Below are 27,800 nucleotides of genomic sequence, written 5' to 3'. Positions count from 1 at the left end.
GATTGGTCCGGAGACCTGCTTCCGTTCTGGGCTACAGGCGACTGGACTCTAGGAGATGCCGCGCCATGAACCCGGAACGGGCCACGACCTGGTACCGGCGGATGTCTGTGGTCTATGCAATGGGCACCTGGACTCTGTTGGGTTCCGCGTTTTACTTTGGCCAGAAAAAAAAGCCACCAGGTAGGGTTCTCCAGGCCTGCCTGCTGACACACCGCCATCCGTGGGAAGTTCCCAGGAGGGTAATGGACGAGATTTGCCCTGGCTTTAAAGTTCCAGTTTTATTCTGGTAGGCTAGACGAAGCGGTGGCTTAGAGCCCTTTGTTATAATGGACTCTGCAAATAACTAAATGTCAGCAATTGCTTTTAAGATAGTGTTAACGAAGTCTTGTTTATTGACTAAAGTAAATCTGTAAAGGCCAAGATGGAATTTCAGAGACCCGGGACGAGAGCTTAACCAAGTGATGCTTTGAATCATTCGCCCTCGTCGCATATGGCGAGCAATTAATTTTAGAATTTTTAGCACCCGAGTACTGTTTAAATCTTTCCAGTTACTGGGCTGATAAGGGAATCCCTTAGTCATTAAATATATGTTGAAAATCTGTAGAGATAGAAAGTTGGTTAGTGTGGTGTGGGGAAGAATGTGAAGTGTGGGGAAGAATGGGAGTGACTGCTACAGGTATGAGGGTTTTTTTTGTTGTTGTTGTTTGTTTTGTTTTATACGGAATGAAAAGATACCAGAATCACTGATTGCACAAATCTGAAAATATTAAAAACCATTGAATTGTTTGTGTTTTGTTTGTTTGTTTGAAGGATTGAACTAAGGATTGAACCCAGCGCAACGCTGAGCCGTATCCCCAACCCTCTTTATAGTTTATCTAGAGACAGAGGCTTGCTAAATTACCTATAGGGCCTTGCTATAAGTTGCTGAGGCTGGCTTTGACCTTGGCGATCCTCCTGCCTCAGCGTCCCTACTGGGCCCCGAGCAAATTGTATCTTTTAAAGTGAGTTAATTGTATGGTGTGTGTGTGTGTGTGTATTTATATATATATATATACACACACACATATACATACATATATATCTCGGTAAAGTTGTAGTGTGAAACTTGTGCTGAAAGTGTCATTTGTTCATGAATATTAAGTATTTATGTCCAGTATTTAAGTATTTAATTTCTAGTGGTCATGTTTTTCCTTACTTTTTTTTTCTTTTTTCTCAATTCTGATGTTTGAACTCAGGGTTGCTTTACCACTGAGTGATATCCCCAAACCTTTTAAAACAATGTGTTGAATTCTGAGCATGGACTCACCAAGTTACTGTGCTGTACCTGAAACTTGAAATCCTCCTGCCTCAGCCTCCTGAATAGTCTTGTTTTTTTTTTTAAAGAAAGAAAGTACAGGCATCTGATGGCATAATTTTTACCTTTGTTTATTTCCAGGACTTTAACAATTGCTTCATAAGTTAATAATTGAGGTGTTTCCTTTTTTTTAAGGTAATGAAGTAGAGCAAAAGGATGTCTCAACAAGTGAAATACCTGAGTCCCCAAAACAGTTTTATGTGGAAACGATTGTCACATATAAAGAAGATTGTGTTCCATACACTACGAAGATCCTCGAGTATTTGAAATCATGGACTGGTAGTTCTGGATCGGAATCATGATTGATGAATTCTATAAATAAGAACTTTGGTTCAGCATTTAAATTTGATAGTTGGGGCTGGGGTTGTGGCTCAGAGGTAGAGCGCTCACCTACCATGCGTGAGGCAGTGGGTTCGATCCTCAGTACCACGTACAAAAATAAAGATATTGTGACCACCTGTATCTAAAAAATAAATATTTTTAAAAAATTTTACAGATGACTTGATTTCCATTTTTGTTTCTGAATAGAATAATCATGTACCATGTAATAAATATTTCCTTGAAAGAAACTAAATTCACATAATTCAAGAAGTATTCCTCTATTTTCACGAGTGAAAAGTTGTTTGAAATTTCACATTGAGAGTTTCCATAAGCTTAATTTCCCGTAACTTCATATTTTTTTCATGTTGCTACTAGACAGAGCCTTAGTGGTCTTTACAAGGATAATTCAGGGCTGGAGATTTAGCCCTGAATTACGGTAATGTGCTTGCCTAGCATGCACCAACCCCTGGGTTTGATCCCCTGCCCTATACACACACACACACACACACACACACACAGATAGATTCAACAAAATCATGATGTTTAGTTTGGGATTCACTAGCCCTCTGAGTACTATTGGGTTTTGGGTAAGAATGTTATGAATTAGCTTATAATTCTTTTTTTTTCTTTAATTTTTATTAGCTTATAATTCTTGAATTAAATAGACTTGACCTGTTCTTTAGTATCAGTGCAAAATCCCAATTCCTTTAGCAGGTATAGATTGTAGGCCAACTGGCTAGTTCTGTTCTAAAAACTGAGGGTGATATCAGTTTCCTCATTGGTCACTTTTGGTTGCAAGCAACAAACCCACACAAGTGAGTTTAAATCAAAAGTGCAATGGGAATACAGAATTAAAGCAGATAATATATTGAGGTCTTCAGAGGGCCTGACACTAGGAATTGGAGAGGAAGCAGAAGTAGCTACTCACTGAGCCTACCTGGGCTCTCTGCCTTATTTATTTTCCTGCTGCACACTGGCTGCTTTTTCTTCCTGCTCTGTAGTAATGGAGCTAGCCTTAGAGGACACTGCTTCCCAGCTACAGTGCTGAGTTCTGATTAACCTTTCCTCGCTCTGATGTTTGGCTTCTACCCTTGTGAGAGCTGCAGTTCAGCTTTTATCAGACCCCTGCCTTGTAGATTATCAAATATTGCCTCAGTTATTAATAAAGTGGCATTCATTTCTAACTTAATTTAGTGTTTTCTTGTTCATAGCTATTTGAGACTCTATGAGGGATAGGAATGTGTACAGGGCAGGAATCAAGTGTTTCTGAATTCTCCTACAGAACAATAACTTTCAGACCCTCATTTTGATTTCTCATTTGTCAGTTTCACCACATGGGTGGCTTGAGCACTGCTTTGATGCAGTCAACCTAAGCGACAAGGATTCCAAAATAGCAAGTACCTCCAGATGTCAACAGCAGAGACCTCATCTTCCCAAGTGATATCAGAGATCAAGTGTGGATCAGTGCCATTTGGGTGTTTTGGATCAATTTGGTTGGCATCAAACAAGAAATAGCAGACAGTGGTATACAGGGATGGTGAGAAGCGAATCAGAAGTATGGGAAAGATTGGAACTATAGCACGAACCTGATAGAAAACATTGCCCACCTTCAGTGATTTCCAGAGAAACAAGGCAAATGGTTGAGGGACTGACTTCTGTCAGGTGAGAGCCGTTAATAGGTCACACCTAGAATAAACTTGAACTTCTGTTCTCACCAGACAGTCAATTTACCCAGGATCCATTAACTATTGTGGCTCAAGGGCACATTTGGATTGATTTTCTTGGGACTGAGCTGAGTTTATTGGATAGATCTATTTCACTAAACTTCTCATTTAAACCCAGACATCTCCTAAACTTAAAATCCATATCCATCTAGCATGGCTGCTTGGATGTTCTTTAGCTACCTCAAACTCATTTGTCACTTAGATTAATACTTTTACCACAAACTTATTCGTCTCTTCCTAGAATATTCAGTTGTTAAAATTAGAAACCTGTCATTCTAGACTTTCGCTTTTCCTGTTCCTTCTCACTCCTCTAGTCACACAGCCTGTCATTTCCACCTGAAAAACAGTTATGGGTCATTTAATGATGCACATATACTGAGAAATATGTTGCTAGATGATTTCATCATTGTGTGAACATCATAAGAGATTTTCATAACCCTAGTTGGTGTAGCCTATCACCTATTTCTTCCAGGTCACAAACCTGTGCCACATGTTACTATACTGAGTACTGCAGGCAATTATAACACAAAGGTATTTTAAGCAGCTAAATGTAGAGTAAACATAAAGAAAAATATTTTAAAATGATCCACCTATACAAGGCAACTACTGAGTAGAGCATTTAGGACTGAAATTTGCTCTGGCAGAGTCAGTAAGTGGTGAGTGGTTAGTAACTGTGTAGCCCAGTACATACTGCACTACTGTAGACTTTATAAACACTGTACAGTTAGGCTACAATAAATTACAAAAAATATTTTTCTTTAATTATCAAGTAGCTTACTATAACTTTTTACTTTATAAACTTTTTTTGGCGGGGAGGGGAATACCTGGGGATTGAACCCGGGGGCACTTTACCACTGAGCTACATCCCCAGCCCTTTTTATTTTTACACAGTGTCTCATTAAGTGGCTGAGACTGGCCTTGAACTTATGCTCTTCCTATCTCAGCCTCCTGAGTTGCTGGGATTACAGGAGTAGACCAACAAACCAGGCTTAAACTTAAAATTTAGAAACTTTTTGACTCCTTTGTAATAATACACTTTAAACACATATTGCAGTTACACAAAGATATTTTCTGATTTCCAAATACTGAGCCCTCTACCACTGAGCTATATCCCCAGCCCTTTATTTTCATGTTATCTTATTTTTTATTTTGAGACAGGGTCTTGCTGAGTTGCCAAGGCAAGTCTTAAACTTGCAATCTTCCTGCTTCAGCCTCCTGAGTTGCTGGAATTACAGGCTTGCATCAGTGCACCTGGAAAAATATTTTCTTTACATGTTTATCTTATATGCTTCTATTTAAAACATTTAAAAAATTCTTTTAAAACTTCTCTGTTTAAAACTAAGATATAAACATACACATTAAGTATGCCTACACAGGGCCAGGATCATCAATATATCAGTGTCTTCCTTCACAGGAAGCTCTTCAGGGGCAATGATAGACGTGAAGCTGTCACCTCCTATGATGACAGTGCCTTCTGGAACACCTCCTAAAAGACCTTCCTTATACTCATTTTGGAGTGATGTTGCTCTTTCCAAAGTACATGTTCATGGTGATTTATTTGGTTTCTTTTTTTTTTTTTCATGATAGATTTGCTTGTAAGCAGATAACATACCATAAACACTTCTAATCAATGAAGACCTTTGGGTGTTGGTGTCCATATTTTCAAACTGCCAGAACTTGTTGAGGTTTCTAAACGCTACTAGACCATTGGCTGTGCATTTTCTTGGGGGTTCTTTTTCTTTTCACACAGTCTGCTATCCTCTAGCCTCTTCTTTAGCTATTATTTCACTAGGCAAGTTTTTCACCTTCATTATAATTTGATGGAACTACTGTCCTATGTATAGTCTGTCATTGTGCATGACTATTCCACTCCACCCCCTACTCCCCATTCCCTTTGCCACTACTCTAGTTTAATCGTCAATCTCTTTACTCATGTTCACTCTACTCTGTACTCTCCTTGTCTCTACTTTCAGTTGCTTCCAATTGATTCCAACACTGTTAACTAGAATGGCTTGCTTTAATTTAAAAATTTATCAAACAACAAATGTGTTTTAAAAACTAAAATAGTGCTCAGAAGTTTTTTTTAAATATCTTTATTTTACATTTATGTGGTGCTGAGGATGGAACCCAGTGCCTCATGCATGCTAGGCAAGCACTCTACCAATGAGCCACAATCCCAGCCCCTCAAAAGTTTATAACAACAAAAAATCCCTGTTTTTCCTTTGCCCTTCCCCACTTTCAACTATCAGCTATTTTTTTCTGGTCTGTCTATATTTCTAAATAATAAGCTTTTATAGTTTTTGATTTTTCAATCATATGGCATTTGTTTACCTGTCTGTCTCTCCCTGCCTCCCTCCCTGCCTTCCTTTCTTTCTCTTCCTTTCTCTCTTCCCTCCCTTCCTCTCTCTCCTCTCCCTCCCTCCCGCCGTAACCTACCTTCCTTCCTTCCTTTCTAGAGACACTTTACCAATGAGCCACATCCCCAGCCCTTTTCATTTTTTTTATTTTGAGACATGTTCTCACTAAGTTGCTTAGGGCCTCAATAACTTTCTGAGGCTGGTCCAACTTGATATCCTCCTGCCTCAGGCTTCCTAGTTGATAGGACTACAGATGTACACCACTGTGCATGGCTTACCCCCAGCCTTTTAAAAAAATTATATATATATATATATAATTTTCATGTGGTGCTGAGGATTGAACCAGAGCCTCAACCGTGTGAGGCAGGCACTCTACCACTGAGTCACAGCCCCAGCCCTCACCCCCAGCCTTTTAAAAACTATTTTGAGATGGGGGTCTTGCTAAATTGCCCAGGCTGGCCTGCAACTTGTGATTCTCTGGCTTCAGCCTCTTTAGCTGGGATTACAGGCATGAACCACTGCTCCCAGGTCAGAGAAGTGTTTAAAGATAACAGTCTCTTTGCTCCTGGAAGTTGAAGATGAAGGAATGGTAAGGCTCACTACTTTTCCATGAATGTTCTAGCTTTGCTAAATTTTTTGGAAGAAGTGTCAAGTGGAAACAGCAATGTGTTTGCCTCATATTAAGCACATAGACACTCAGTTTTCAAGATGTCACTTTCAGCTTCATTCTTCCTAAATGCCAGTGAGACCTAGGTTGAACCCCTCCCTCCTGATCAGCTGGCTTTGCTGTGTTGTATGAGAGAGATCAGGCAGAGAATCTGCAGCAATCTCATCCACTCAGGAATTCACTGCTTGGCACCACGTGGAGTGCCACACATCAGCACTGGGAGGCTTCTGTTTGGGTGCAGACTTTTCAGCACAGGCAGAGATTCCCCCATTTCACAGATCCTTCCTGGGCTTTAGTTTCCACATTCATGCTTTGGAAGTTGAACCACATGGGAGACTGTGATAGCAAGTAGACCTCGCCACTAAAGCAGCTTCCTATGCCCTCTGTGTAGGACTTTGGTGGTTCCCTCTCCCCAGCTCAGGCCTGCTAAACCCTTGCTCAACCTGGGATTTGTTTAACAGGATTTGGTCCTTTTCCCCAATACTGTCTTTCCAACTGTCTTCCCCAAAAAACTGTTACATACTTTAGCTGAAACAATAATAAATATTTATCTTACTTTAACTATGCAAATATGGTTTCTCACTATTTCCTCCCAGTACTGGGGATTGAACCTAGAGTCTCCCATGTACTAGGTAAGTACTCTACCACTGAGCCACATCCCCAGCCATTTTTAATTTTATTCTGATAGTCTTGCTAAGTTGTCCAGGCTGTCCTCCAACTTGAGATTCTCTTGCCTTGGACTCCCAAGTAGCTGGGATTACAGGGGTACAGCATCGTGCCTAGTTATAATCATGTTCTTTATATAACATTTTTCTTCCTGGAGTTAACTGCATCTTTTTTTTTTTTTTAATTCTCTTGGTGCTTATCTCCCATTCCCATTATTTCTATGCCCTTTAACTTATCAATATAATTTCCTACACAAAAATTTCCTGCCCTTATCAGTTCCTTTTTTTGTTTGTTTTGGGTGGAGGAAGAGGAGCTCTTTTTTCTCTTGCTACAGTTTGAACTGATCATCCTAGTTTGCTTCACACACTATTTTCTTTGCTGTTTCCTTTGAGATCCAGTAACATTCTCTCTCTTTTCTTGGGCCTATGTCTCCATAAAAAAGGGTATATGATTTTTAAAATTTTTTTGGAGAGGTACCAGGGATTGAGCTCAGGGGCACTTGACCACTGAGCCACATCCCCAGCCCTATTTTGTATTTTATTTAGAGACAGGGTCTCACTGAGTTGCTTAGCCCCTCACTCTTGCTGAGACTGGCTTTGAACTTGTGATCCTTACAGGCATGCCCAGCAAAAAAAGGGTATATGATTTTTTAAGATTGTTTCATATCTGAAAACGTCTTCATTTTCATTCTCATACTTTATTTCTAGTAGGTCTGAGTATAGAATTGAAGGTTTGATAGTCATATTCTCCCCCAGCATTATGAAAATATCAATCATTTGTATACTAGCAATTTCAATACTGCAGGTGAGAAGTTTTAATCCTTTGATTATGAGCTGTTCCCCCACCCCACCCCTTCTTTTCCCTTCTCCTTCCTCCTCTTTTCCCTCTTGGAAGGTCTTAGGAAACTTTTTATCTCTAGTGTTATGAAATTGCTCAATGATGCACTTAATAGGACTTTTAAAAGATTCATTAGAATGATCACTCAGTGGACTCTTAATTTATTGAAAAACTTATTTAATTGTGGGGAGTTTTTTTATTAGGAACTCCTCCTTGACATTTTAACTTTTTTTTTTCTGTTTGTCTGGAATTCCTAATAGACACTCCAGACTGTTTTTCATTATTTAATAACTTTTCTAAACTATTGTTGATCTCTTTTGTCTATTGTATTCTACTTTTTGGGGGAAGACATTCATTCACTAATACATTTGTAGAGAAGATAAAACTTTTTTCTGGCTGGGTCTGAGAATTAAATGATATATGAAAACTTAGAGAAAAACATATAGATATTTATTTGTACATGGGAGCCTCCTTGGGACATTGGAGACCCAAACAAGTGGCAAAATCTAAGTCCTTAGTGTACTGGGTTGAACAAAGACAAACAATTGTAGAAAAGTAGCTAAAATGTATAGATGTCCAAAGGAAGATGAGTGATTTTTTTTTTTTGAACCAGGGATTGAACCCAGGGGCACTTAACAACTGAGCCATATCCCAAGCCCTTTTTTAATTATTTATTTTTTTTAAATATTTTTTGTTGTTGTTGTAGGTGGACACAATATCTTTTTATTTTATTTTTGTGGTGCTGAGGATTGAACCCAGGACCTCACACATGTGAGATGAGAACTCTACCACTGAGCCCCAGCCCCAGCGCCCCCAGCCCTTTTTAAAATATTTTGTTTAAAGAGACAGGGTTTTGCTGAGTGACTTAGGGCCTTGCTAAGTTACTGAGGCTCACTTTGGACTTGAAATCCTCCTGCCTTAGCCTCTCAAGCCGCTGGGATCACAGGCATGCGCCACTGCGTCCAGTGGAAGATGAGTAATTTTGACAAGGTCTGTTGTACAGAATTCTGATCTTTACTCTCCATCTTTGGTTGTAAGAATAGTTCCTTCCTCCTGGTCTAGTGTCTTTCATATAGGAGTTTTGTCTCCTCCTTGCACAGGGAAAATGGGAGGTCATAGAACCCTTTCTGTAACTTAGCTGTTTTTCAAATGACTTTAGCTCAAAATAATTTTTATGCTAAAGTGGCACATTCTGGAGAGGTCTGTTGCATAATTTTTCACATTCAATAAATACTTGCTGAGCCCTTACTTTGCCAGCACTGCTCTGTGTGTTTGCCCTACATTAACAAAACAGTGTCCTCATGGAGTTTTACCTTCTGGTGGGTGAGACAGGCATTAAAAAGTAAGCAAATACATTATGTCTTGTATAATTCAACTTTTAAACTGAATTTTTTTTTTTTTTTGCTGTGCTAGAGATTGAACCCAGGGCCTTGTGCATCTTAGGTAAGTAGTTTACCACTGAGCTACACCTGGCACTAACAGGCAGAGATGTGGGGACTTCTAAGGTGAGAAGTTTCCCAAATATAGGAAGGATGTTTGCAAAATGGTAGGCAGTAAATTCCATGATAAATGTCCACTGTTGACAGGAAGCTAGAAATTTTATTGGGAGCAATGGAAACACCAATGTCTACAGCTCAGTTCCCTAGAGAAGAGTTCTCTCTCTACTATCCTAGGCAGAGAGTGGGAGGAGCTTGAGATGCTGGTTTAAAGTAGAGATTTTCACTTATTCCAGTGCCATATCCCCATCCTTGCTCTGGCTAATATTCATGAGGATTACCAGAACAGAAACCTTGGATCTCTCCCAGGCTAAGTGCAGGGAGTGAGGGTGGGCAACTGGGGGTCTAACTGTTGCTTCTGCAGACTTGAATGTCCCTCTTTGTGTAGCCTACCTCCAACTGTACCTGTTGCTTTCAGTTCCTGAGAACTTTTATGTTTCTGGAACTAAATATCTGGCTTCTCATCAATGTCTCCTTTTCAGACTTTTAGTTTTCTGGCACTTCCACTCCTTGAAGTCAGTCACCACTCCTCTGTTTGATTTCTGTCTTTATAAATTGTGCTTCAGGGAGTGTCTTAGCTTGTTTTGCTGTTGCTATAACAAACTATCTGACATGGATAATTTATGAAGAATGGAGGTTTATTTGGTTTCACAGTTCTGAAAGTTGGGAAGTCTAAGAGCTTTATGCTGCTTCAACTCATTTCAGAGAATGGAAAGGCAAGCAGATACATGTAGGGAAAAGGAAGCTGAACTCCCACAACAGTGAACTCATTCCCTCAAGAAAGGCACCAAAACATTAATGAGTGCTCTGAGTTTAATCGAAGTTGAAGTTTGCATTTATGTATAAAACATTAATATAAATATATATGATGCATATATATATGTATATATACATATATATATGTATGTATATATATGTGATACATATATATACAGAGAGAGGGAGATATGGGGTCTTGTTAAACTGGCGGAGGGAATCTCATCAGTGGGGCTACGAACTGAGTGCGATGCGTCACTCTACCCCATGTCCCTTGGGAAGGTCTGAGACTAGGGCCAAATAGCGGCCCTAACAGGACCCTCCCTGAACCGCGGGGAGGTGAGTTCCCAGAGAACGGGGCTCCGCGCGAGGGCAGACTGGGCACAAATCACGAGCCACTGAAGCAGGAACAAACTTTATTTCTGAACTCCACCAGCACACTCCACACATGCTCCCCGGGGAATTTCTCCCTAACGCCACGCGGCTCGTCCAGGAACCAGCAACCGGAAATATCCCTCCTCCTGCACTTCCCCAACCAATGGGAACTCTTCGGGAATCCCGCGAGAGCTCAACTGGAACTCAACAGGTACTCCGCGAGAACTCGCTGGCATCACCTCTCAACCACTACTTCTGGCAAAAATGCCATGTGTCATCCCAACTCAGCTGTGGCCCTCAACAGTCTTGAATTCCTGGCTCAAGTTATCATCCTGCCTCAGCTTCCAGAGTTGCTGGGACTACAGGTGTGCCAGCACACCAAGTTTGCATATACTTAAAAATATATCAGAATACATTTCCTTCTTTTTAAAAATATTTCAACTGCAAAAGAGTGTAGAATGGTGGTTTCCAGGGGGATAGGTGTAAGGCTAAGTGGATGCAGCAAGTTGAGAGGTAGGTCAGAGGATACAAAGTATCAGAAGAAACAAATTTTGGTGTTCTATGCAGCATCATGACTTTAGTTAGTAGTACTGTATTGTATTCAAAATAGCTAAAATTTGTCTAGAAGATTTTCTTTTCTTTTTTACAGTGCTGGGGATCAGAGCCAGGGCCTCACTGGGCATAGTGGTGTACACCAGTAACCTCAGTGATTTGAGAGGGTGAGGCAGGAGGATGATAGGTTCAAGGCAAGCCTCAGGAACCAAGTTAATGGATTTAATGGTGGAATTCAGGATTTCTATCCCTGTTACATAATAAACAGTTTGTCTGGTCTTTGTTCTGGGTTTCTGGCACAGAACTTTTAAAACTCTTGGAATTGCCCAAGTGATAGGAGTGTCTCTGTTGTACATGAACCCCTTGATCATAGCTGAGTTTACATTAATGAGTACAATCCAGGATGAGAACTGTTTACTGGAAAGACCATTTGTGTGATTATAATGCTGGAACTTGGAGCTAGCCTTACCTGCAGGAGGGGAAAGGGTGGAGCTGGAGATTGAGTTCAACCAAGTAGCCAATGATTCAATCACACTTAAGATCATGAAACCCCAGTTAAAATCTTGGAGGCTGAAGTTTCAGTTTCAATTGGTGAACATGCTAATGTGCTCAAGGGTGAAGAACCCTGATTCCACACGGAGGGAGAACAGATACGCTACATTTGAAACTCTCGTAGACCTTATCCCATGTCTTCATTTTGCTGGTCCCAATTTATATCATTTATAATAAACCCATAATTATGGGTATAGTGCTTTTCTGAGTTCAGCAAATTATTTTAGAGATTTATCAACTCTGAGGAGGTTAATATTATTAATGTCCTGATAATGAAACCCCTCTCCCTTTTGGGCCAGTATGCAATCCAAGTTCATGGGTCATATGTAGTTTTTCTGTCTCTCTAAAAGTCTCCTTTAATCTGAAATAGTCCCTTAGACTTTTTTTTCCTTGATATTGGAGGAATTCTGACTAGTTATTTGTTAGAATATTCTTAATTTAGGTTTGTCTGATGTTTCTTCAAGATTGGATTCAGGTTTTACATTTCTTTTTTCTTTTTTTGGCAGAAGTAATTTAAAATTGACATTGTGGTCAGGCATGGTGGCGCATACTTTTAATCCCAGCAGCTTGGGAGGCTGAGGATCATAAGTTCAAATCAAATTTTAGCAACTTGGCAAGGCCCTAAGCAAATTAGTAAGACCCTGTTGCAAAATGAAAAATATAAAAAGATCTGAGGATGTGGCTCAGTGGTTAAGCACCCCTGGGTTCAATCCCTGGTAGCCTCCCCCCCCACAAAAAGTTATTGTGTCCTTCTGGAACGGTGCAATATTGGGATATTGGGATTTCTCATTACTGTAATGTTCACTTGGACCATTTCATTCAGGTAATTTTGTATTCAGTATTTAACATTCAGCCACATTATTTTTAGAGGCCTTCAAGGTGAAGACACACTGAGATGAAATCAATCTTTCTTTCTGTCTCTTTCTGCCTTTGCTTTTTGCACGCCAAGAACATGCTCTTACACTGAGCTATAGATGTAATCAAAAACACCCAAAAGAGTTTCGGCACCATAATGAAAGCACAAGTAACCAGGACAGGAGCAGAACTCATGGATCAGCTATGTCTTTTATTCAGCAGCAGAGTCAGTCATCAGAGGAGCTCATTTTCTGGGTAGAAAATGGCCCCCTGGTTACAGAAGGGGTCTGTGTTTTATAGTTTACAATGAGGGTGGCTTAATCATTGGAGACTGCAGCAGAATGTGTCAGTTTGGGCAATCAGGAAAAAAGTTATAAAAAGTCCATAACTCATTGTTATTGGGAAGGGATGAAAGCTCAAAGCCCAGTGTTCATTGCATATCTTCTTTCCTGGGATCCATTGTTACCCAGAGCTTCACTATTTTCTTTTCTCCTTCCAGGGTTCATTGGCAATAGGAAAGGGTGAAAGTCTAGGGCCCATCACTCAGTATCCGCCTCCTCCCTTCAGGACCCATTGTCACTGGGAAGAGATGAATATTTCACCTTCTTCCTTCCTCCCTCCCTCCTCTTAGGTTACACTGTCTTGGTTTTCGTTTTCCATATCCTTCAATAGAGATGGAACTATTTTTTAACAATAATAATAATTTGTTAGGGTAATAGTTCCATATTCCAAGCAATTTTGCATACTCTCACTCAAATTCCGTAGTAACTCTCTGATAAGCCTAATTGTTAGCATTACTAGAGGAGTCAGAATTCTAGAATCACCATTATTTATCATTATGGCATGGCTAAATCAAATAAATACTTATAATACTTATATAATTAAATGGTTATTTTAGCAGCAGTTCCTTTTGTATTTGGCATCTGACAAGCTGCAGAGACAGGAAGGCAAGGGAGGAATTTGGGAGGATCTGTGGCAGAGGAGTGGGAAAGAGGAAGGGAAAAAACAGGTATAGGATTCAGGACAAAGTTGGGACTTAGCAATGATTGGGTTATTAGGACTGGGGATGAGGTAGAAGAAAAACAGTGCAGAGACAGTGGTCAGTCTGGGCAGAGTGGAATCTGGGCTGGAGTGGGAGGCTTGACCAGGGACTGGGCTGGAGTGGGAGGCTTGACCAGGGGTTGTAGGACGCTAGAGTTTAGGCTGAGCGCCGCTGTTGATGGGGCGGGGCCTATAGAGGATGGGCGGGGTTGGGGTTAGGTCTCGGGTAGGCGTGATTGACGTAGGCGGGACCAATCGGCGGGTGGGCGTGGCTGATGTGGGCAGGCCCCTGCCGACCTGGTCGAACTGGGCGCGCTTCCGGGTGTCACCCGCAGAGGGCGCCGGCCGGGGGAGTCGCCCGTTGAGTCGCGAGGCCGGACAGAGCGCGGCGCCGCCCCACTCGCCCCAGCCGCCGCCATGAAGGCTGTGGTGCAGCGCGTCACCCGGGCCAGCGTCACAGGTCAGTCGGGCGGGGCCGGGCCGGGAGGAGCCGCCCCTTACCCCCGCGACCCGCCGTCCCGCGAGGGGGTTCCTCGGCACCATCCTCGGGGCTGCTGCGGGCCCCCGGTGAGCTCGGTCCCCGCAGCCCCGGTTTCCCCTCGGCTCCGGGGCAGCGCTGCGGTCGGGAGCGCCCCGCACGTGCCTGGCCGGCGGCCGCGCGCCGCTGGTTCCGGAGCTCCGTTTTGGGTTTAGTTTAAGCGCACCTCATCATCGTTATCATCGTCATTTTTCTTTCTTTCTTTCTTTCTTTTTGGTCCTGCGTACTGTGTAGCAGAACCTGCGACTGTCCCCCTGGCCGACTCTTCAGTACACTGTTGCACAAACAACACGTAGGGAGCATTTCCGGAGCGGGGACTCCGCCCTCTTCCCACTGCTCTACCTTGAATGCTGCAGTTTTGCCCATTTGTTTGCACATCCCAATTTTTATGGAGCTTGACTCCGGATAAGATGCACAGAGGTGAAGAGTTGCTTCTCTGATGAGCTCTGACAGTTGTGTACACGCACGTGACTTCGCCTAGACCAGATGCAGAAGGTTCCCAGTCCCTGGATGCAGGTCTTCCCCATGCTGAACCCTGCCAGTATGGGTCAGAACCTAAAGAATTTGAGATGGAATATTTCTCTTTTCTAATTTCTGTGGATCAGGTCACCCAACCATTAGTCATCATTTGAACCCTCTACAACAGGGGTCCAGATAATTAACGTAGATAGTGTAGTTGTTGTAAGTACTGAAACTTTGATTTGAAAGGTATTAAAAAAATTCAAATGACAGGTTTTATATTGTCTTTAGTCTTATAAATTATTATTGGCAATATTATATTGTTTCAAGCCAGGGGTGCCAGCTACTCAGGAGGCTGAGGCAGGCGGATGATTTTAGCCCAGGAACCAGCCTGAGGAACATAGGGAGACCCCTTTTCACAACAACAACAACAACAAAACCACAAAAACAAAAAACATTGTTTTAATTTAAAAAAAAAAATTCCAGATATTCTTTCCTCCAAGCCAGTCTACACCAAAGATGTGTTTTTGAGTCCAGGAAGTATAAATGTAAAAACAAAACAACCCCCACCCCCCAAGAAACAAAATCACGTGTTTAGATCTACTTTTCAACCTTTATTAGTAAGCTGTTGGGTAACTTTGGTTTTGGAATGATCCTGGAATAATAAGGAGTAAGGGGTAGGCCAGAACTGGGGTTCTTGGAGTTTTCAAAGGGTTTATAGCATTTCAATTAATATTCACATTCACAAAAACTGGGGGGGGGGGCGGAATTCATAGACAAGACTTTTTGTTTATTTGGGAGAATCTTGCTGTCTGTTTTGTATGGTCATCACCAACAAATTTGAATTTCTTCCCCTTGAACCAATTTCTGTCCTGCAATCTGGAGTATTGAAGATATATATTTATTCTGTGAGATTTGCTGAATGGATTTTGAGGGTTTTTTTGTTTTGTTTTGTTTGTTTTTGGTACTGGAGTTTGAACCCCGGGGCTGTTTACCACTGAGCTACATCCTCAGACCTTTTTTTTTTTTTTTTTAATTATTTTTATTTTTAAAAATTTAAGACAAAGTCTTGCTGAGTTATTTAGGGACTCACTAAGTTGCTGAGGCTGGCCTCAAACTTGTGATCCTCCTCTCTCAGTCTCCCAAGTAGCTAGAATTACAGGCTCTGCATCTGGCAGAGTTTGAGTTCTTTTAATTTACTACTTAAATTGTAGGGATGGGGCTGTAGCTCAGTGGTAGACTACTTGCATAATATGCATGAAGCTCTGGGTTCAATCTCCAGCATAGAAACAAACAAACAAACCCCCTCTACATTAAATTGTATACTTTTAGTTAAACCAAAAGATTAAAAAAAAGATAAGGGGATTAAATTGTGAGAACATGTTAAGTTATTTGGAAATTCTAGATTGGGGAACCATGGAATTCTCAATATGGAGGGACCCTTGAGTTATCCAGACCTTCTAGTTGAGTTGTAATGGCAAAGGATCTTCTGGATTCCCCAAGAAATTTGAGTGGATTCACTGAAAGCAGCATTTGAATGACATTTCATTTTAGAGGTTTTGAAACACCACTTCCTATTTTATGGCAAGGACGAAGTAGCAGAACTCACACATCTTGTTATGTGGCAGGTTCCTTTTATAAGATTGATCAGGGGCTGGGGTAGAGCATTTGCCTAGCATGCATGAGGCCCTGGGTTCGATTTTCAGCACTACATATAAATGAATAAATAAAAAATACATTTCCATCAACAACTAAAAAATATTAAAAAAAAGATTGGTCAGACACATTTTGATTTTTTTTTTACAATGGTTATTTGTTAAATTTTTTTTCTTTTATGGTGCTGGGGATTGAACTCAGTGCTTTTTGCATGCTAAGCAGCATTCTAAAACTGAGCTGTACTCCTAACTTTAAAAACTTTATTCAGAAACGTTTCAAACATTCAATAGAAGAAATAACACAGTAACCCCCATGTCCATCACTAAGTCTCAGCAAGTAAACTCTGGTGTGTATATAATGTTTCAGAGATCGTGATGTCTTTAAGGGGTCTCCCATGCCACTTCTTTGTGGAGAAATTGAGCAAACATCTCTGCTCTTTTCCAGCCCTGTGATCTTTTTGTCTACAGTGGTGATTCTCAAGTTTTTCCCTTAGCAAACCATTTGTTTATCATAAAAGAACCCTTTGAACCTCCAGGTTCTTATGCTTGTTCCTGGAGAAAGGGCAAAACTGCTCTAAAATAAGATGGCAATGTCTGTGTCATATATAGACTTTGGGGGCATACTTTATTTCTTATGAAGATAATAAATTATAAAAATGTTGAGAATCTACTCTTATAAGGTAATCCTAATTGTAGAAAAAGCTTTTATGCACAAAAATTGTCTCTACACATACTTATCGAAGAGAAAATTTTGAAACAAACCATGTGTCCAATAAAATGCTTAGTCAGTCACTGAATAGGATGCAACTGTTAAAAAAAGGTGCTCAGGAAGTTTGACATAGAAAAATTTTTATGTAATGTTAAGAGAAAAGATTAGACACAAAATTTATATCTAAATATAAAAGTTTTATGATTATAGCAGTTACAAACAAATATGAAATAAAACCAATGAACAAAGAAAATATCAAAAGGAAATCATAGGAACAGCCCACACCTATAATCCCAATGATTCAGGAGGCTGAGGCCAGAGGATTGCAAGTTCAAGTTCATCCATGGCAATTAAGGAAAAAGTTGTCTCAAAATAAACAATAAGAAGGGCTGGGGCTGTAGTTCTGTGGTAGAACCTCTCCCTGGATTCAGTTCCTGGTACTGAAGAAAAAAAATCATTAAAATAATAAAGTTTTAATATTTTAAAGACAATTAAAGTTTGTCTTTGGGTTTTTTTTTTTTTTTTTTTTTTTTGGTACCAGGGATTAAACCCAGGGGCACTTAACCACTGAGCCACATCCCCAGCCTTTTTATGTATTTTATTTAGAAACAGCATCTCACTGAGTTGCTTAGGGCCTCAGCTAAATTGCTGAGGCTGGCTTTGAACTTGCAATCCTCCTAACTCAGCTTCCTGAGCCACTGGGATTACAGGCATGTGTGACCATGCCCGTCTGTTTCTTGTATTTTCCAAATTTTCTGCAATGTATGTGCATTATTTTAATTAATTAAAATCTACTGTGTTTAGAAAGCATATTGACACTGTAGAAAGTGTTGATTTATTTGAAGAACAAATAAAACCAGAAGACTTTTTCTAAAGCAGTGCAGACAAGCAAACCAAGCCCAGTTGTTTACTCTTTATTTCTGGAAAGATTATTTCTGTTTCAACTTTTGAGTCAGTGGCTCACAGGACAATTAATCACAAATAGTCTATTATAAGAAAATCAGCACTAAAGAAAATATTTTAAAATACTTTTTAGCATAAAAATAAGAGAAATTATACTTTGCTAGTATTTCGGAAATAGATTGATACTGGTGTTCCCCTAGGGTCTGAATGTTAGGTGGTCCCTTGTCAGACACTTGAAGAAAGAGGTGAGATTCTCATTCTTTCTTTAATTTGCAGTGTATTGCAATGTGGTATACAGTCTGTGCTGCTTTGTTAGGTATATTTATACATATTACTATTCAGTAGAAGCAAATAACAGGAAACTGGCAGAGTTGACTGTTCTAGTCCTGATTGGACCATTAGATTAGTATGCAATGCAGTAATCAAACAACAGTAATCTAATGTGACTGGGCAAAAAGTTGTCAAAAAAGAGGACATTATCACGATCACCACTGAGATATGGATTTAGATTCACCGTCATTGTCATTGTGATGACTCTGGGCCTAAGTACTATGGCAACATTTGTGATATTGTCCACTTTAGTAGGGCATACCTTTGACTATAAATACATGCGCAAATATAACAGTGTATGGAAAGAGATTTTCTTTAGTGGATGGGGTGCCTGCTTTAAATGATTTGGAGACCATTGGCTTAGATTGTTACTACTGAACTACACTGGGAAATAACAGCAATTTTCTGAGGTGAAGCTTAATGCATAAATTATATTTTTGTTGTTGTTCTCTTTTTTTCATTTGTGGTACTGGGGATCAAACCGAGGGCCTTGTGTATGCTAGGTGAGCGCCTTATTACTGAGCTATACCCCTACCCCTTAAAATCATAGTGTTTATGCATAATGTATTTATCTGCTCTGCAGTAAGTAGGAAAAACATTTTTAAAATGATGGGAACATTTTCCATTTTGTGCTTTATGTATTTTGTTACTTGGTTTGCTGATTTCCAAGAAAAACAGAAATCTCTTTTCTAAGAATTAATCTAGCTTAGCTGGATTATTTGTGGGGGAGGAAAACCCTGTTCTGGTTTTACAGGTGGCCAAATTTGATCATAGAAAGTTACAGATGTTGAGGCTGGGGTTATGGCTCAGTGGTAGAGTGCTTGCCTAGCATGTGTGAGGTACTGGGTTTGATCCTCAGCACCACATAAAAATAAATAAATAAATAAGGTATTTTGTCTACTTACAACTAAAAATATTAAAAAAAGATAGTTCCAGATGTTTTACCCTGTATTACCTGAGGTAATGCATATGAAAATGTTGCCCTAAAATCCTGCGATATAAAATCAGAACGTACGGGAATTATTGTCATCTCCCTGTATTTGATTTTTGGATATCTCTCAGTTTAAACCAAGGAAATTATGAGAAGTATGTGTGATGTGTAAAATAACACTAAGCACTCATGATACCTGTTTGTTAAGTCTTTTCTCCCTTTTGATTCCTTTCTAGTTGGAGAAGAGCAGATAAGTGCCATTGGACGTGGCATTTGTGTATTGCTGGGTATTTCACTGGAAGATACACAGAAGGAACTGGAACACATGTAAGACTCAAATTTCTCTGTCATTGCCATGTGCATGGGATACATAGTGGTTTCATTGGCAACTTCTATAGTTTTTTGTGCCTTTGAAGGGAGTGAGTCCCTGTCATCTTGGTCCATCCTCCCATTGGATGTAGTATGGCTATCTTTGTGTTTCAGGTGAGACCCAGGAAGAATAAACTGTCAAACCACAGTCAGCAACAGAGTGGGAGCACAACTTAGCCTCCATCTCTGTTTGTTACTACACCTGTGAGCTCTGCCTCTTTGTGCAAAACAGGGCCTCTTATTAATGTTTTCTCTTTCTCTCTCTCTGTCTTTTTTTTTTTTTGTACCAGAGTTTGAACCCAGGGGTGCTTCACTACTGAGCCACATCCCCAGCTCCTTTTTAAAATTATTTTTTAAAATTTTGAGACAGGGTCTCGCTAAGTTGCTGAGGGCCTTGCGAAGTTGCCAAGGCTGGCTTTGAACTTGAGATCCTCCTGCCTCAGCCTTCTGAGCAACTGGGATTCACATAAGGACCTGGAACTTAGATTAAATTTCTGTCTCCTGGTTTTTCACAGACACTTTAGCAAAAAGCCTGAACCCAAATTAGAATCTGGGCTACTGGGGTTTGAAATTGGTGCTTTTTTACTGAAGGAGGGGAGTTTGCCATTGCTGCTACCTGATAGCTGTCTTGGTAGAGCAAGTTCAGGAAGGACTGACTTTTTTTCCCCTGCACCAGTTGACACATTTGCTTCGATTCTGGCCACTATATATTCTGCTCCTTGGTTTGAAGAGCCTGGGTATAACTCTGCCCATTTGTGCCTTTGTTATTACATTGGAAGTCCCACTTGGAACCTAATTCCTACTAAGGTGTCAATGACTGATAGGACAGTTTGATACCACTATAGGAATGTTAATATTGCACTCTTGGTATTGAGTATTTGACTATACCCTCCCTGGATGCTAAAAGAGGAGTAGAAGATGGTAGTGGTTAATGACTGAGACCTTAGGTCTGAGTCTTTCTATGGCTCTGACATAGTGGACAGCTAATACTTAATTAGTGATTAAGAGATGTGATTCAATGTAAGGCACACGCTGGCTGTGGAGTGGGAGTATAGTACCCATTGCAGAGGACACCCACATGAAGAGTCAATGGATTAGGATATTTAGAGCCCTTGGAAATGCCTTTGCTTTTAACATCATTCAAAGGTGGCTCTCAGGTGGTGAAATTTCAGCTTTCATGCAGTCAGTTCTTTTGTAGTTCTTAAATCTTACCTGTCCAGTTCCTTCCAAGGTGTGGCTGTCCTTTTTTTTTTTTTTATTGGTTGTTCAAAACATTACAAAGCTCTTGACATATCATATTTCATACATTAGATTCAAGTGGGTTATGAACTCCCATTTTTACCCCAAATACAGATTGCAGAATCACATCGGTTACACATCCACATTTTTACATAATGCCATATTAGTAACTATTGTATTCTGCTACCTTTCCTATCCTCTATTACCCCCCTCCCCTCCCCTCCCATCTTCTCTCTCTACCCCATCTGCTGTAATTTAATTCTCTCCCTTGTTTTTTTTTTTTTTCCCTTTCCCCTCACAACCTCTTATATGTAATTTTGGTGGCTGTCCTTTGTAATCTACAAGTATGGGGAAAGCCCCTCAGGGCTCAAGAAGTACATGACATAATTATCAGGTGCCTTTTCTTAGATCTTTTTGTACATTTGCAATATTTACAAGTTTTCTCTCAGAGTATTTGCATATTGATTATTTTGAATAACTCTAAGAAGGGGTATAAGATGGGGTTTCATTTATTCCTGTGTAAAGATTGAATTCTTCTGTAAAAAATCAGCATTGGATTTAGGTATGGATATAGCTCTAACTTGGAGGAACTGACTATGGTGTGGTTGTCATTTTGGCCTCTGTTCCCACCAGTAGTTGCTGTAAATTGGAAGGACTGACAAAAAAGAAGGAAATCCCCCCTAAAACCATATGAGTTAGGACTGTTATTACCTAGTATTGCAGATGAGGAAAATGAGGCATGGAGCGGATTAGTAACTTGCCCATGGTCACACCATCCGTAAGTGATGGAGTCACCATTAGGTTCTTATTTGGCAGGATGCTGGGGACACTTTGGGCTTACAGGGTGTGTTGGGAGCCTTGTGATCCTGCATGTAGCTCTCACCACTCTTTTTCTCTTTAGGGTCCGAAAGATTTTGAACCTGCGTGTGTTTGAGGATGAGAGTGGTAAGCACTGGTCAAAAAGTGTGATGGACAAACAGTATGAGGTGCTGTGTGTCAGCCAGTTTACTCTTCAGTGTGTCCTCAAGGGGAACAAGCCTGACTTCCACCTGGCGATGCCCACAGAGCAGGCAGAGGGCTTCTACAACAATTTTCTGGAGCAGCTGCGCAAGACTTACAGGCCAGAGCTCATCAAAGGTAGGCAGGAGTTGCTGGGGGCATAGCTCAGTGGTGGAGTGCTCACCTAATATGCAAGAGGCCCCAGGTTCAACCCCCAGTACTACAAAGAAAACAAAGTAGTGAAGAGAGTGAGCCTGCACCCAGAAAGGGTGTCCCTGGGACACCTCCAAGTAGAGGGAGAAGTGAATGTACAACTGAAGCATCTCTTTTTCTGGAAAACCATTGTTTATATTTATTGGCCACTTAAAATGAAATAATAGCTGTTACCACTGTTGCAGCTGTACCTAACACATGCCCTCTGAATGCTCTTGATACTATTTACCCTTCTCCATTCTTTTGTTTATATTTTGAAAATGTTTAAGAGCCCAGAGGTGTGTCTGATATTGTGGTGTTTCTTTGATTGTTTAGATTAGCCTTATCTAATAGAAACAGAGTGTGGACCCTAAATGTGAGCCAAATATGTCATTTAATTTTTATTTTTATTAATTATTTTTTGTTGTTCTTGCTATCCTGGAGATCAAACATGCTGGGCAAGTGCTCTACCTCTGAGCTATACCCCACAGCCCTGTCATTTTAGTTTCTAATAGCTATAATTAAAAAAAGTAAAAAGAGGCTGGGAGTATAGCTCACAGGTAGAGTGTGTGCTTAGTATGCATGAGGCCCTAGGATGGAACTCAATTACCCACCCCCCAAAAAAAGACAGTAAAATGAGCCAAGTGAAGTTGCTTTTAAAAATATACTTTATTTAACCTAGTTCAGAATATTATGATTTTTTTAAACATATAATCAATATAAACATTATGAGATAGTTTACATCCAATTAAAATGCTTTACGTTTCTTAGAGCAGTATGAAGTTCACAACAGAATTCAGAGGAAGATAGAGAGATATCCCATATATTCCTCCCCTACACATACAAAGCCCTCCCATTAGCAGTATCTCCCACCAGGGAGAAAACATTTGTTGTAACTGATGAACCTCCACTGATGTGTAATTTTCAACCACAGTCCATAGTTTCCATATGTGTTAACTCTTGGTTCTGTGTGTTCTATGGGTTTAGATAAATTTATAATGTAATGTACCCACCATTAGAGTATCATGCAGAATATTTTCACTACCCTAAAAATCTTTTGTGCTCTGTTTATTCATTCCTTTCTTCCCACAACTCTTAGTGACCACTGATGTTCATTTTATCCATAGTTTTAGCTATTTCCAGAGTGTCATTCATACAGTTAGAATTATGTAGTGTGTAGCCTTTTCAGATTGGCTTCTTTTACTTGGCAAGAAGCATTTAAAGTTCCTTTTTCATGACTTTATTGCTCATTTCTTTTTAACACTGAATAATATTCCTTTGTCTGGATGTACTATAGTTCATTTACACTGCAAGCATAATACCTTGCAATTGGGTCTGAGTGACATCTGCACAAAGGCGAATAAATTCTGAAACGATCCTCTTTTTTCTCTGGGGTCTGAGGATGTTCTGGTAAATTTTATTTGCATTTTCAAATGCTAGCTACTTAATGATAAATTCACAGGCATCTGGATCCCCTGTTGACCTGTTAGCTGTTTTATACAATTGATCCACAAAGTGCGAAAATAATTCTTCTGAGCCCTGTTTTATCTTAGTCAAAACTAAACTAGACTGGACCCAGGAAGAGATTTGTTGCCATGCCCGTTTAGCACATGAAGTTATCATAAACTGCAAATTCATAGTTGAGCACAACTTCTCATTCCTCTGGTTGTACATGGTGTTTTCTCTTTTAATAATGTGTTGACTATTCTAATTCTTTGCTCCTCCGTATACATTTTACAATCACTTTGTCCATGTCCACAAAATAACTTGTTGAGGTTTTGATTTGGAAGGAATTGAATGTAGATCAAATTGAGAACTGGCATCTTGACAATATTGAATCTTCCTCTCTATGATATGGAATGTTGCTCTATGTATTTAGTTCTTTGATTTCTTTTATCAGTTTTATAGTTTTCTTTATATAGATATGGTACATGTTTTGTTAGATTTATACCTAAGCATATAATTTATGGGAATGCTAATGTTAATAATGTCATGTATTTAATTCAAATTTCACTTGTTCATTACTAGAATATAGGAAAGTGATTGCTTTTTGTATATTAACTTATTATAATCACTTATTGGTTTCATTTTTTTTTGTTGTTTTTGACTCATGTTTTCTCTACTGATGATCAAGTAATCTGCAAACAAAAATATTTTTATTTTTTCCTTCCCAATCAGTATATCTTTTCTTGCCTTATTTCATTAGCCAAGACCTCCAGTATAGTATTGGAAAGGAATAGTGAGAGAGGACATTCTTGCTTTGTGCCTGCTTTTAACAGGAAAGCTTCTAGTTTCTCTCTCTCTCTCTCTCTCTCAATATTCTTTATCAAGTTCAGAAAGTTCCTTTGTATTCCTAGTTTACTGTAGCTTTTTATTATTATTATTATTATTTTTTAAATATTTATTTTTTAGTTTATGATTTTTTTTAATGGGTGCTGAGGATCGAACCCAGCGCCCTGCGCATGCCAGGCGAGCATGCTACCGCTTGAGCCACATCCCCAGCCCAGCTTTTTATTATTAATGGACGTTAGTTTTTGCCAATACTTTTTCTGCATCTGTTGATATGATGATATGATTTTTTCTTCTTTAGCCTGTTGATGCAATGGATTACATTAATTGATTTTTGAATGTTGAATCAGCCCTACATACCTGGGCTAGATCCCACTTGATTGTGGTTTAATTCTCTTTATACATTGTTGGATTCAATTTGCTAATATTTTGTTGAGGATTTTTGCATTTTTGTTCATGAGACGTATTAGGCTGTAGTTGTTTCATGGACTCTTTACCCCTTTCTTTTTCCTTTTTCCTCTCTAGTTTCCACATATAAGAGAAAAGGGCTGGAGTTGCGGCTCAGCGGGAGGGTGCTTGCCTTGCATGTGTGGGGCCCTGTGTTCGATCCTCAGCACCACATAAAAATAAAATAAAATAAAGGTATTGTGTCCAACTACAACTAAAAAAAAAATTAAGAAAAAAAATAAAAGAGGATTGTCTGAAGATGGCGGCGAGGGGAGTGCATTGCCCCCGTGTGCTGCGTCACTGTGCGGGAGAATGACAAGTCAGGATGGCTAAAGGCTATCTTGTTAGGAATTTCCAGCAAAAGTGGGGTGCTCCGGAACCTGGAGGAAGGATTTCCATCGCACGAGGATCGGCTATGGGGGCTCAAACGCGAGAGATTTGTCCACACGGAGGGTCACGCTGCTTGTTCGGCAAATCGCCCCGCGGCTAGAGTCTGTGGCGCACGCTGGGAAACGAGGAGATAGCGACGCAGGGATACAGCGCTGCAGTTTCTGCGGGCTTCTGCCAGCTGTGCAAGTACCATACTCAGTGCTGAATTCTGGGTTTGAGACAGGGGAAGGAAGCGGTCCAATTCGGTTCTCCACACCGGTCAGACCACAGAGGAGGCCAGCGGCCACCATCTTGGAGAGCTGACGTCACCATCCCTGTTTTCGACTGATCGCAGCTCATTCAGCCATAGAACAGGTAATTTCAGGCTGCCATTCGCCTGCGGCTTGCAGACAAATTACTCAGGCTCAGTGCTAAATAGACCGCGGAAACTGCTTCTTGGAGCCTGCTCTTATCAGAGCATGCACCGAGCACGGAGCAGCCGAGTTCCGGCTCCCGGAACTGCTCTGGCCCAGGGCTAAGGAGCCCGCGGAAACTGCTTCTCGGTCCGGGTCCTGCTGAGTACTGTGGAGGTAAATACCAACCGAGCCTTTGTGGGCAGTGGCAACGGGACTGAGACGGGGCTTGTGAGGGCCGGTCAGGACTCACCCGTTGCTTTGGTCACCCGGCAAAGGGAACGAAATGCTGCCATTCGTATGGGATACCAACATGGCAGAGATCTGATGTCATCAGAAAGCGGCGGAGGAGAGAACTTCATCAATACCAGCGGCGACAGAAACATTTGGTCTCCTGGTAGGGAGGGTGAGTCACAGACACCCGAGTCTTTCTTGCTTTGTCGTTGAGCCAGAGGGGAGGAGCGGGGCTGCCGCCGGCGCCCGGAGCAGGCCCAGCGGCTCGCCGGCGTGGTGGTCGCGTGACCCCAATTGGAGTGGGGGCGGAGCGGAGCTGCCACCCGCGCCCACAGGGCAGTCCTGTGACCGACCGGCAAAACAGGCCCAGAGGTCCGCGGGCGTGGTAGGAGGGGCAGGGCAGAGCCCCCGCCCGCGCCTGCAAGGTAGGCAGACCTGCGACAGACCTGCGGATCAGGCCCAGTGGCCTGCTGGCGTGGTACACACGTCACCCCAATTGGAGTAGGGGCAGAGCAGAGCCGCCACCAGTGCCCGAAAGGTGGGCAGACCTGCGACCGACCAGCGGAACAGGCCCAGTGGCCTGCCGGCGCGACAGACACGTCACCCCATTTGGAGTAGGGGCAGAGCAGAGCTGCCGCCCGCACCTGCAAGGTAGGCAGACCTGCGACCGACCGGCAGAACAGGCCCAGGGGTCCGCGGGCGTGGTAGACACCTCACACCATTTGGAGGAGGGGCAGAGCAGAGCCGCCGCCCACGCCTGCAAGGTAGGCAGACCGCCGCCCGACCCTGCAAGGGAGACTTTTCAACTATACAAGAGCAATATAAATATATAGGGGGGAAAATTTTTTCAAAAACACAACAGTTTCACCAAGCAGAAAGAAACGCAAGCAGTATGAAAAGACAACAAATCCATGAAGCAAAAGATCAACTATACAGGGAGATAGAGGTTATAAAAAACAAACAAACAGAAATCCTAGAAATGCAGGAAGCAATAAACCAACTTAAAAACTCAATTGAGAATACTACCAGTAGAGTAGAATACTTAGAAGATACAACATCAGACAATGAAGACAAAGTATTTCAACTTGAAAAAAGAAAGGACCACAAGCAATGCAGGTCAACTCAACTTTAGAACAGGTAACAGCTGCAGCAGATGGAATGTCAGATAAAGAATTCAGGATATACATGCTTCAGATCATCTGGAGTCTCAAGGAAGACATTAGACAGCAAAATCAGACAATGAAAGATCACTTCGACAATGAATTACACAAACAAATCCATGAAGCAAAAGATCAACTATACAGGGAGATAGAGGTTATAAAAAACAAACAAACAGAAATCCTAGAAATGCAGGAAGCAATAAACCAACTTAAAAACTCAATTGAGAATACTACCAGTAGAGTAGAATACTTAGAAGATAGAACATCAGACAATGAAGACAAAGTATTTCAACTTGAAAAGAACATAGACAGCTCAGCAAGACTGTTAAGAAACCATGAGCAGAACATCCAAGAAATATGGGATAACATAAAGAAACCAAACTTAAGAGTCATTGGGATACAGGAAGGTATAGAGGTCCAAACCAAAGGGATGAGCAATCTATTCAATTAAATAATACGAGAAAACTTCCCAGACTTGAAGAATGAGACAGAATCCCAAATCCTAGAAGCCTACAGGACGCCGAATGTGCAAAAATCATAAGAGATCCACACCTAGACACATTATAATGAAGATGCCCAACATACAGAATAAGGAGAGAATTTTAAAAGCTACAAGAGAAAGGAAGCAGATTACATTTAGGGGTAAGCCAATCAGGATAACAGCTGATCTTTCAACACAGACTCTGAAGGCTAGAAGATCCTGGAATAACATATTTCAAACACTGAAAGAAAATGGGTTCCAACCAAGAATTGTGTATCCAGCGAAATTAAGCTTCAGGATGGAAGATGAAATTAAAACGTTCCACGATAAACAAAAGTTTAAAGAATTTGCAGCTAGAAAACCATCTCTTCAAAACATCCTCGCCAAAACATTACAGGAAGAGGAAATGGAAAATAACAATGAAAACCAACAGTGGGAGGTAGGACAGTAAAGGGGGGGAAAATAATCAAAGAGGAAAACAAACCATGTTTAGTAACATAAATAAACAAATATGGTTGGAAGAACAACCC

General features: G+C 40.8%; 2 protein-coding genes across 2 annotated transcripts in view; both read left to right on the top strand.

The window, feature by feature from the left end:
• Smim26 (small integral membrane protein 26) lies at positions 1–1,847 on the top strand. Its single transcript, XM_027920618.2, has 2 exons — positions 1–180; positions 1,490–1,847. Exons 1-2 carry the CDS (start codon positions 66–68, stop codon positions 1,654–1,656), a joined length of 282 nt encoding a protein of 93 aa, XP_027776419.1. The 5' UTR covers positions 1–65; the 3' UTR covers positions 1,657–1,847.
• A 12,028-nt stretch (positions 1,848–13,875) lies between these two features.
• Dtd1 (D-aminoacyl-tRNA deacylase 1) overlaps positions 13,876–27,800 on the top strand; it is a 191,997-nt gene continuing 178,072 nt past the window's right edge. Inside the window, exons 1-3 of the mRNA XM_027921062.2 lie at positions 13,876–14,013; positions 19,315–19,405; positions 21,588–21,823. Coding sequence (XP_027776863.1) covers positions 13,971–14,013; positions 19,315–19,405; positions 21,588–21,823 — 370 coding nt within the window. The 5' untranslated portion in view covers positions 13,876–13,970. The remainder of the gene's footprint in view (positions 14,014–19,314; positions 19,406–21,587; positions 21,824–27,800) is intronic.

The sequence above is a fragment of the Marmota flaviventris genome, chromosome 2, assembly GCF_047511675.1.
Source record: "Marmota flaviventris isolate mMarFla1 chromosome 2, mMarFla1.hap1, whole genome shotgun sequence".
NCBI lineage: Eukaryota > Metazoa > Chordata > Mammalia > Rodentia > Sciuridae > Marmota > Marmota flaviventris.
Note: the sequence above shows the minus strand (reverse complement) of the source record. Positions and strands in the feature narration are given on the sequence as shown.

Bases quoted from the DNA above. Each gene is read 5' to 3' on its own strand.
- Smim26 (XM_027920618.2), top strand. From the start codon at position 66: ATGAACCCGGAACGGGCCACGACCTGGTACCGGCGGATGTCTGTGGTC. The intron at 181-1,489 runs GTAGGGTTCTCC...CTTTTTTTTAAG, and splicing joins CCAGAAAAAAAAGCCACCAG to GTAATGAAGTAGAGCAAAAG.